General features: G+C 40.4%; 1 protein-coding gene across 1 annotated transcript; it reads left to right on the plus strand.

Moving 5' to 3' along the window:
- Window positions 1-400: 400 nt before the first annotated feature.
- Window positions 401-11,335, plus strand: LOC132542414 (zinc finger protein 420-like). Its single transcript, XM_060204993.1, has 5 exons — window positions 401-483; window positions 1,665-1,791; window positions 6,544-6,670; window positions 7,014-7,071; window positions 9,071-11,335. The coding sequence occupies exons 2-5, from the start codon at window positions 1,777-1,779 to the stop codon at window positions 10,644-10,646; spliced, it is 1,776 nt and encodes a 591-aa protein (XP_060060976.1). The 5' UTR covers window positions 401-483; window positions 1,665-1,776; the 3' UTR covers window positions 10,647-11,335.
- Window positions 11,336-12,125: the final 790 nt, after the last annotated feature.

A 12,125-nucleotide genomic window follows, 5' to 3' on the forward strand; every position in this document is an offset into this window, starting at 1 on the left:
TAAGTCTCGTGCCTATAACATGTGCTTTCAACCAGGTGCGACATCACTGGACCCCACTCTCAATTTCACTTTCTCCATTCAAAATAATGAAAAATCAAATCAATAAAAAAGCAAACAGCTTAGATTGTTCTCGTTAAGTCACCATCGGGGCCAGAGCAGCTCACTAATTCGTTATCTAGAGCTTCCGGCTCCTTAAAAACCCCAAGAAGCCGACCCTGAACCACCAGGCTAGAGAGGCAGCACTGGGCTCCAGAGCAGAGACATCTGTGTTTCCGGGAGCGTCAGCTTAGGCCAGCCGCACGGGATGCTGGGACCTGTAGTTCGCTCGGATCTTCTCCCGCGGCTGACAGCGAGGTGGCGGACTACAGCTCCCGTCAGGCCAAGCGCCGCCAGCGGGGTCCTGCACACGCGCCGCTGAGCAGCAGGTTTGCCTTGCTGTAGCTGCGAGTAGGCCATGCAGAGTCTGTTTCACAACGGGGTCAGGTCAGTCGCAGCTGGTGGGTGTCGCGTGGCGGAGGGAGCCGGCTGAGGCCTCGGCGTGACCCGGCCTTAAAGACCTGGGGCTCTCCGTGTGCGGGGAGGTGCGCCAGCCTCGCCGCTGGCCATTCTGCGCCGCCTCCCTGCTGGTCTGGGTCCCGCTTCCCCTCGCCCCGCTTTGGGGCCCGCGGAGCTGCGGGGAGGTGCGGGGCCCGCAGGGGCGTGGCGTGAGCCGCTGGGGCGGGCGCAGGGTGTCCCGGGCAGGCTCCGGCAGGGCTTCGGCGGGCGACCGAGGGCGCGGACCCGCGGCTGGAGCGGCGCTGAGCACGGCGGCCTCTGGCCTTGGTTGCGGGCGGACCGGCGCGTCTGCGCAGGCGCGGGGCTGCGGTTCCCTAGTGCGCGCGGCGCCTGCGCGGTTGTGCGGCTGCAGGGGGCTGCCAGCTGCGTGTCTGCCTCTGGGCTGGACTGGCCTACTGGAGCTGGTCCCCCTGCAGGATCCTGTGCAGCGACTCTGCAGCCGCGTCACGTGCTGCCGTGCGGCAGCTCTGGGCCAGGCCTCGGCATTGTAGATGCTTGGTCACTGTTATTATTTAAATGTTTTATTCTCTCCTTTTTTTTTTTAACTGAGAACTGAGCACTGCTCAACTCTGGTTTATGGTGGTGCATGGGTTTGAACCTGGACTTTGGAGCCTCCATGGGAGTCTATTTGCATAACCATTATGTTATCTACCCCTGCCCTATTTATTCCCTTTTGCTTCCCTTGTTTTATTGTTGTAGTTGCTGTTGTTATTGACATTGTTGGATAGGACAGAGAGAAATGGAGAGAAGAGGGGAAAACAGAAAGGGGGAGAGAAAGACAGACACCTGCAGACGTGCTTCGCCCCCTTGAAGTGACTCCCCTGTAGGTGGGGAGCGGGGGGCTCAAACTGGGATCCTTAGGCTGGTTCCTGAGCTTCGCGCCACTTGCAGTTAACCCACTGCGCTACCGCTTGACTTCCATATACTAGATTTTTGTGGATGTTTTTGTTGAAGAAAAGTTAAAAGGTTAAAAGACATGTCAGTAGAGTTTGTGGGCTTTGTCATGGTCCTAATAGTCAGGATAACTTAAATCTTTCAATAACCTCTTCTGTTTCCATTGCACAGCTAGGGTATTGTACCTTTTATTCACTACAGTATCTTCCATCTAGGGCCCATACTGTCCAGTGAAGAGGCTGTGCTGATAGATTTAAACAGAGTCTCAAGCTATTGCTGTGACTGATCTTCCCTTTTCTGGCCTGACATTCAGGGAAAGAGGAAGAGATGGCAGTTTCTTGGGTAAGTGACTTGCCAACATCAATGTGTATTTCTTTTTCCTCTTGAATAAGCTGAATTTTAATTGTTACATGTTTCATTTACTGTTTGTTTCCCATCATATTTCTTTTTGTATTCTTATTTGCCAGGCAGTGGCACACCTGGTTAAGAGCATACACTATAGTGCACAGGGACGTGGGTTCAAGCCCCTGGTCCCCACCTGCAGCGGGATAGTTTCACAAGTGGTGGAGCATGTCTGCAGGTGTCTCTCTGTCTCTCTCCATTTCTATTTTCCCTTCCCCTCAATTTATGTCTGTCTTTATCTATAATAAAAATAAAGTTAAATTTTTTTTTTAAGTTAGAAAAACAACCTCCATTCTTTAAAAAAAAAAAAAAAAGAAGTAGAAAATCATAATAACTAATCAATGGGAATTCATCAAATTGAAAAACTACACAGCCAAAGAAACTATCACACAAACAAAGGGATCCCTCAGAGAATGGGAGATCTTCAGATGCCATATATCAGTCAAGAAATGAATAACCACATATACAAAGAGCTCAGCAAACTTAGCAACAAAAAACCAAATGTCCCCAACCAAAAATGGGCAGAGGATATGAACAGAATATTCAAAAAAGAAGAAAGCAAAAAGGCTAACATAGACATGAAAAATTGCTCCAGGTCACTGATTGTCAAAGAAATGCAAATAAAGACAACTTTTAGCTACCACCTAACCCCTGTGAGAATGGTAAACATCAAAAAGGACAGCAGCAACTAATGCTGGAGAGGCTGTGGGGACAGAGGAACCCTTCTGCACTGCTGGTGGGAATGGAATGTAAATTGGTCCAACCTCTGTGGAGATCTGTCTAGAGAACTCTCAGAAAGCTAGACATGGACTTTCCATATGACCTAGTAATTCCTCTCCTGGGGATATACTCACGGACACCGTAAGACCCAGTCAAAAAGATATGTATACACCTATGTTCATAGCAGCACAATTTGTATTAGTTAAAACCTGGAAGCAACCCAGGTGCTCAACAACAGATGAGTGGCTGAGAAAGCTGTGGTATATATACACAATGGAATACTAAGCAGCTATTAAGAACAGTGAACACACCTTCTCTGACTCATCTTGGATGGAGCTGGAAGGAATTTTTTCTCTTTTTTAAAGTAGATTTTAAAAATATTTGTGTATTTATTTAATAAAGGATTGAGAAATGGATGAGGCAGAGGAGATAGCAAGGGAGACACAGAGAGAAACCTGCAGCCCTCCTTCACATTTCATGAAGCTTTCCTTAAGTTTATGGGGACAGGAGGCTTGAACTGGGTATTTGCACATTTTAAAGTGAACACTTAACCAAGTGTGCCACCACTTGACCGCCTAGCCTTCTTTTTCTCTCTACCCAGCATTGTATATGGGATGAACTATTCTTATGTTGATTAGTGACATAGAAGTGTTGAAAATGTTTTAATTTTTGCAGATAAAAGTAATGTCATTAATCCGGTATTCCCACTGAGAAAGATTTCTTTCCTGGGATATCAGAGACCTAACAAAATTGTGCTTAGTTTCTATGTATGCTTTTCTTAGTTTTGTGTAAGATATTATAAAATTCAGTAAATCTACAAAAGGGTAATAAACCAGAATTACTCTTTTTAAAAAATGAAACTTTATTGTTCAAATATGCAGATACCTGACACTCAGGGACTGAGCGATTTTTAATTGCCCTGTGACTAAACATCTTCTTGGTTAAAGAGATTATAAATGTATTTCTGTACATTTACTGTGGTTGTTCATGTTACTCTACTGAGTTGTGTGAGTACATATATTGCTGATTAGCGCTTTGATGTATAGCATGTAAATATGCTTTATTTTATTTTACTGCATTTTTTTTTTGTGTTGCTGTTAGGTTTTGTGATTATACCAAATATTTTAAATGTGATGTAGTCTCAGTGGTACATTTTTCCATTCATGTTTTTATCATTGATGTTGAGCTCAAGTCTCTGAAGACATTTCCAAATCAGTTATTATGTACTGTACTGAGGATGACTTCTATAGGTTTTTGGTTACTGTTGTAACATGCATGTGCATCTTAAGGACCAAAATACCCTTTCACTGCTACAGACTTTCCACAGTGGTTCCTTCCTCCTCATAGCATCTTTTTCTATTTATAAATTATATTTTACTTCCTATGATAGACAAAAATTGAGGAGGATGTATATTACTGGATTACTGTTCTTCTTGGCCCCCCTTTTTTTCTGTCACCCTGTTTATTTCTTTTTCCCCCCTTTTCTTGCCCTTGTTGTTGAAGCCTTGTGGTTATTACTGTTATTGTTGATGTCGCTCGTGGTTGGATATGACAGAGAGAAATGGATAGAGGGGGGAAGACATAGAGGGAGAGAGAAACTTAAGACTCCTACAGACCTGCTCTGCTGATTGTGAAGTGATGCCCCTGCAGCTGGGGAGCTGGGGGATCGAACCGGGATCCCTACTCTGGTTCTTGTACTTTGCTCCACATGCACTGAACCCGCTGCACTATGGCCCAACCCTAAACCAGGATTATTTCCTGAGCTCATTGTGAGAACTTTGAATCCACTCCTGCAGAAAGCCATTTTTTTCTTTCCATTTTATTTGATAGGAGACACCTGCAGGCCTGTTCACTGCTCAGGAAGTGTCCCCCACTAAGGAGGGAAGCAAGTGTCAAACCTAGATCTTGTGATATGTACCCTTAACCAGGTTCACCCTGCCCTGCACGTGTTAATAATAAAAAGTTGTGTGGCTTGAGATGCTTCTTTTTTTTTTTCTTTTTTAATATTTTATTTATTTATGAGAAAGGAGGAGAGAGAAAGAACCAGACATCACTCTGGCACATTTGATGCCGGGGATCAAACTCAGCACCTCATGCTTGAGAGTCCAAAACTTTACCACTGCATAACCTCCCGGAACTCTTCCTGTTTCATTTCTAACAAACTTAACAAATAATTAATTAATTATTTTATTTAAGAAAGGATTAATGAACAAAAACATAAGGTAGGAGGGGTACAACTCCACACAATTCCCACCACCCAATCTCCATAACCCACCCCCTCCCATGATAGCTTTCCCATTCTCTAGGCCTCTGGGAGCATGGACCCAGGGTCATTGAGGGTTGCAGAAGGTAGAAGGTCTGGCTTCTGTAGTTGCTTCCCCGCTGAACATGGGCGTTGACTGGTCGGTCCATACTCCCAGTCTGCCTCTCTCTTTCCCTAGTAAGGTGTGTCTCTGGGGAAGCAGAGCTCCAGGACACATTGGTGGGGTCTTCAATCCAGGGAAGCCTGGCCAGCATCCTGGTGGCATCTGGAACCTGGTGATTGAAAAGAGAGTTAACATACGAAGCCAAACAATTTGTTGAGCAATCATGGATCCCAAGCTTGGAATAGTGGAGAGGAAGTGTTAGGGAGGTACTCACTGCAAACTCTAATGTACTTCTGCTTTCAGGTATATATTTTGCAGTAGTTTATGGATACGTGTGAACATAAGCTCTCTCTCACAGAAACTGGTGTATATCTAGGTTTTGGGACTTTGTTAGAAAGTGAACTACCTGAGATGAAATTAGAGTGTACTATAAAAGGAAAGGTCTCACCTGAGTAATGAAGCCGAAGGGTTGTCATTCCACATGTGAAGTCTCAGGACACAGTCTGAGGTGAAGAATGTTGAGGTGGCAATCGTGTTGGTTAGGTTGTGATCGGCGGATGCAATATTATTTGGTTTGGATTGGGAGACGCATACGGGAAAGTGGGCCCTATCCAAGGGTTCCAGGACTGGGGGAAGTAGGGGCTCTATAGTGGAGATGTGAGGTTCCTGCTGTCTTAGGGTTCAAAAAGACAATCGATAGTTAATGTTATCATCACATTATTTGGTAATTGGGTTAACTTCGAAAAGTCCTTTTGTTAGGGTTTGCTGTACAGTATCCAGTATCTTGTATATAGCTGTGCTATTGGATGCTATGTGTTCTTTTTTTATCCCATCTTTTATTTATTTTTTTTTATCACTGTGGCTTCATTATGAATTCATTACACCCAGTGGCTATTTTCTTATTTATATTTTTGAGTTTTATATAGATGAAGAGAATTTAATAAGTAAAGTGAAGTAGAGATATATCTGTGTGTGTGTGTGATGTTATATTGTTATTCATATATAATAAATGAAATTCATGTTTATTTTCTTTTTATGAGAAGAACTGAAGATAGAAGACACACCAACTTTGAGCTCTAAGTCCCCAGGGGCTATAGGTTCAATTCCAGTTACCTTCTCCTTCACTCTCCCTATCAAATTCTCTTTACCTATATAAACTTTTCATTATAAATAAGGAAGGAAATGTCCAAAACTTCACCATTTGTGAAGAGTGCAGGTCCACCCCCTCCCCCCATGCATGTGAGAACTAGGATATATAGAATCTTGGTCATTTTATATGGTAATGTGAGCATCCTTTCAGTTGTACTCCCACACAACTTTAAGGTTTTATCATTTACTAATTAGAAAAGTATAGAGGGGAAGAGTGAGAATAGGGATATTTCTCTGTCATGTGAGATGCCAGTGATTGAACTTGGCCTTGTGAGAAGCCATTGTTATAATCAATGTACCAACTTCTAGACCATAATTAAGAGGTATTTGATTTTCAAGGCACCAAAGACATATTTTATGATGAGACAATCCTTCACAGGTTTCCTAAAGTAGAGACTGAATGGCTAATCTGCTGTCACTCACATTTTCTCCCATGAACACATTGCACTTATTTTAGGGCTCAGTGACCTATGAAGATGTAGCTGTGATATTCACTCAAGAGGAGTGGGCAGTATTGAATACTTCAGAGAAGAAACTCTACAGAGATGTGATGTGTGAAAACTTGAGGAACTTTCTTTCACTAGGTAACTCTAATAGCCTTAATTTTTCAACTAGAAGACAAATCACTTTTTCTTCACCAGTGTAGAGACAGAGATACTGTTCAGTGAACAAGGATTGATTGTGACTCATGATGGATGAAAAGTTCAATTTTTAAAATTTATTTTTGTATTAATTAATTAATTAAATTTTCCTTTTTTTTTTTTTTTTACCAGAGCACTGTTCTGCTCTGGCTTATGGTGGTGCGGGGGATTGAACCTGGGACTTTGGAGACTCAGGCATGAGAGTCTGTTTGCATAACCATTATGCTATCTACCCTCTGCCACGATTTTTATAATTTCTAATACGTTTTATATTCTGCATTTTTAGAAAAGATACAAGGACATTCCACCGAAGGCCAGCATATCTTGCATGCGAGTAAACAAAGGTGAGAGTCACATTTACAATAAAGCATGATGTACCACCTAAAAAACGACTGTGTTTTCAAAAGTGTTGTCTCTGTAATTTACTGAGATCAGGTGCCTGCATGGTTTCCGTGAATAAGTAGCATCATGGGTTCTTAATTGTGTGCTCTCTACTGACCTAACAATTGCATATGACCCCTTTTAATACAGTTCATTCAGAAAATGAAAATTATAGTCACTGCCACAAATAGATCAAATTTTTAAATAAGCAAATCAAAAATACTTCATGACTAGGTTATAGAATTGTTGGATAAGTGACTCCAATATGATGTATGTGATGTACATGACTGAAGTTCCCTTACGTTATTTTACAGTAATACATCTGAGGCACTGAGTACCATAATGATGTCCTACATTATCTGTCTTTTCTTCACTTTACAGGAAAATCTTTCTCACATGTAACAAGTAAATGGAAAAATTTAAATAGGGGCAAAGATGTTAAGTATTTATAAAATAATACACTTGGAAGCAATAAGAATATCTTCAATGTATGAATATATATATATTTAAATATATTTTATTTTCTTTTACGTTGTCCTTGTTTTTCATTGTTGTAGTTATTGTTATTGATGTTGTCATTGTTAGATTGGACAGAGAGAAATGGAGAGAGAAGGGGAAGACAGGGGGAGAGAAAGATAGATACCTGCAGAACTGCCTCACCACCTGTGAAGAAACCCCCTGCGCATGGGGATCTGGGGGCTGGAGACATGATCCTTGCAAATATCTATATTTTTATGATACTTAGAGAGGCAGCCCTTCCAGAAAAGATCAATATTTCTAGTACAAAATTTCAACATAGAGCGAAAACTTGCTATTAACCAATAGAAGTTCAATTAATGCATGCAAAATACTTGTAATGATACCATTATATTAGGCATAATATATTTATATGAAAGTATTTAGGTATTATGAGTTTTATATTTGGCATAATATATTTATATGAGTATTTAGGTATTATGAATTTTTTAATTTACTTATGTATTGGATAGGGACATACAGAAATCAATAGGAATGGGGAGTTAGAGAGGGTAGAGACAAAGAATCCTGCATTCCTACTTCACCACTTGCAAAGCTTTCCTCCTGCAGGTGGGGATGGGGGCTTGAAGCCTGTCCTTTGCTCACTGCAGCATGTGCACTCAGCCAGGTACACCACTGCCCAGCCGTTTTTATCATTTTTTTAAACTTTACTTTTAACTTGAGATCTTTTTATTATTTTTCAATATCTGTGATTTTTTCATTTTGTTTTTTTAATATTTAATTGTTATCCCTTTTGTTGTCCTTGTTTTTTATTGTTGTAGTTAGTATTTTTAAAGAATTTTTTTAGCCTTTTAAAAATATTTTATTTTAATTTATTTATTCCCTTTTGTTGCCCTTATTGTTTTATTGTTGTAGTTATTATTGTCGTCATTGTTGGATAGGACAGAGAGAAACGGAGAGAGGAGGGGAAGACAGAGGGAGAGAGAAAGATAGACACCTGCAGACCTGCTTCACCGCCTGTGAAGCAATTTCCCTGCAGGTGGGAAGCCGGGGGCTTGAACCGGGATCCTTATGCCGATCCTAGTGATTTGTATCACCTGCGCTTAACCACTGTGCTACCGCCCAACTTCCATAGTTAATATTTTTATTGTTCTTGATTTTGTGTTGGATAGGACAGACAGAAATAGAGGATGGGAACACGGGGAGAGAAAGATAGACACTGGCAGACCTGTTTCATAGCCTGTGAAGCACCTCCCCTGCAGGTGGGGAGTTGGGGGCTCAAAAGAGGATCCTTATGCATTGCACCACATGTGCTTAACCCACTGCACTACCACTCGACTCCCTCCCTCATTATATGTTTTAGTCAAATCTATTTCTAAAGTCTGATTTTGTGGCTAATTAAGTAAAACAATGTCCTACATTTTGATAATCAATTACAGTGTTATTCATTAAAATGTCATTAATTAATTCTTCATTATTTTGCAGTAATACAACAGTAAAAATCTCTGAGGGCAAAGATAGTCATAATGCTAGACTATCTCAAGAATGTGAAGTATACAACAAATTATTCACTTATCCTATTCATCTTCAAAAACATGAAAGAATTCACAGTGGAGAGAATCCCTATGAATGTAAACTATGTAGTAAAACATTCAGTTCTTCCAGTCATCTTTGGGCACATGAAAGAACTCACAGTGGAGAGAAACCCTATGAATGTAAACAATGTACTAAAACATTCAGTCAAGCTGGTCATCTTCGGGCACATGAAAGAACTCACTGTGGGGAGAAACCCTATGAATGTAAACTATGTAGTAAAACATTCAGTTGTTCCAGTAGTCTTCTGGAACATGAAAGAATTCACAGTGGAGAGAAGCCCTATGAATGTAAACTATGTAGTAAAACATTTAGACAATACACTCATCTTCGGGTACATGAAAGAATTCACAGTGGAGAGAAACCCTATGAATGTAAACAGTGTAGTAAAACATTCCGGCAATCTGGAACTCTTCAGAAACATGAAAGAATTCACAGTGGAGAGAAACCCTATGAATGTAAACAGTGTAGTAAAACATTCCGGCAATCTGGAACTCTTCAGAAACATGAAAGAATTCACAGTGGAGAGAAAACCTATGAATGCAAACAGTGTAGTAAAACATTCAGTTCTTCCCGTAGTCTTCGGGCACATGAAAGAACTCACAGTGGAGAGAAACCCTATGAATGTAAACAGTGTAGTAAAACATTCAGTTGTTCCAGTCATCTTCAGAAACATGAAAGAATTCACAGTGGAGAGAAGCCCTATCAATGTAAACAGTGTAGTAAAACATTCCGGCAATCTGCAGCTCTTCAGCAACATGAAAGAATTCACAGTGGAGAGAAACCCTATGAATGTAAACTATGTAGTAAAACATTCCGGCAATCTGGAACTCTTCATAAACATGAAAGAATTCACAGTGGAGAGAAAACCTATGAATGCAAACAGTGTAGTAAAACATACAGTTATGCCAGTAGTCTTTGGGCACATGAAAGAATTCACAGTGGAGAGAAAACCTATGAATGCAAACAGTGTAGTAAAACATTCAGTTGTTCCAGTAATCTTCGGATACATGAGAGAATTCATAATGGAGAGAAACCCTATGAATGTAAACAGTGTAGTAAAACATTCCGGCAATCTGGTGGTCTTCAGAAACATGAAAGAATTCATAGTGGAGAGAAACCCTATGAATGTAAACAGTGTAGTAAAACATTCAGTTGTTCCAGTTATCTTCGGTTACATGAAAGAATTCACAGTGGTGAGAAACCCTATGAATGTAAACAATGTAACAGAACATTCAGGAGATCCTGTCATCTTTGGGAACATAAAAGAATTCACAATGGTGAGAAACCCTATGAATGTAAACAATGTGGTAAAACATTCACTTGTTCCAGTAATCTTCGGATACATGTAAGAATTCACAGTGGTGAGAAACCCTATGAATGTAAACTATGCAGTAAAACATTCACTAGTTCCAGTAGTCTTCGGAACCATGAAAGAATTCACAGTGGTGAGAAAGAAACCTCATGAATGTAACCATGTAGTCTAATATTCATTTAAGCCAGTTTTCTGATATTGAAAGGATCTCACAGTGGAAAGAAACCCAGTGGATATAAACAGCAAAACATTGATTCAAGTCTGTCATCTTTGTCATCATGAAATAACTCACAGTGGAGAGAAATTTGATGAATATAAGCAGTGTTGAAAACATTCTATTCTGCTCTTTGTAAACATGAAAGAAATCACAGTGACACAAAACCCCATGAATGTAATAGTTAGATGTTCCACTAAATTCAAATACATGAAAATATTCACAATGCAAATCAATCTTGAGCATAAACTGTACTAAGATTAGAAAGAAAGATGCAACCTAAGATATGATGCAGAGGCTAGTGGTTCAATGTAATAGTTTTTGGTGTGAGCTTCTGCAGTCCATGGGTAGTTATGTTCTGTTTTATTGTGTCTCTATCTCTCCATCTTGTGATAATATATAAGTAAATATCTTTAAATGTAGGGATGACAGTTCTATGATACAAGTGAACGCATACCTCTGATTATTCTATAAATGTAAAGAGTAAGTATTTTGATTCTTTCTCTTAAATTCTAATATATGAAAAATCCACTTGGTACTGAGAACTTACTGATGTCAACAGTGCTTAGATATATTGTAATCAATAATGGTTTTTGCCCATATAAGATCACTGGAATTAGAAAAACAATTCTTGCCCTCGGAGTTGAGTGGTAGCGTATTGGGTTAAGTGCACATTGCGCAAAGCACAAGGACCAATATGAGGATCCTGGTTCAAGCCCCCGGCTCCCCACCTGCAGGGGAGTTGCTTGACAGGCATTGAAGCAGGTCTGCAGGTCTCTCCCCCTCTCTGTCTTCCACTCCTCCATTTCTCTGTCCTAGCCAGCGACATCAACAACAACAGTTACAACAATAGAAAAAGGGGGGACAAAAGGGAATAAATAAATGAATAATTAAAAAAAACACAATTCTTGGGAGTCAGCCAGTTACACAGCAGGTTAAGCACACATGGCATCACGCCTAGGAGTGGCATAAGGATCCTGGTTTAATCATTGAGCTCACCACCTGAAATGGCAAACGCTAGAAGAAGAACCACCTGAAATGGAGTTGCCTCACAGGTGTTGAAGATCTGCAGATGTCTCTATCACTCCACCTCTTTGTCTTCTACTCTCTCCATTTCTCTGTCCTATCTAACAATGACAACATCAATAAGAACAGTAATAATAATTACAACAACAATCAAAAAATTTTTAATATTTCCTTTTGTAGTGGTTATTACTGTCGTTGGATGGGACAGAGAATTTGAGAGAGGAGAAGATGGGGAGAGAAAGACAGCTGTAGACCAGCTTCACCACCTGGGAAGCAACTTAAGCCTGCGCCACGTGTTCTTAACCTGATGTGCTACTGCCTAGACCCCATCAAAAATTTTTTTAAAAGACAACCCTTTATAAAAAAGATAAACAATTCTTTTGAGTGTAGAT

The sequence above is a fragment of the Erinaceus europaeus genome, chromosome 13 (assembly GCF_950295315.1).
Source record: "Erinaceus europaeus chromosome 13, mEriEur2.1, whole genome shotgun sequence".
Classification (NCBI taxonomy): Eukaryota; Metazoa; Chordata; class Mammalia; order Eulipotyphla; family Erinaceidae; genus Erinaceus; species Erinaceus europaeus.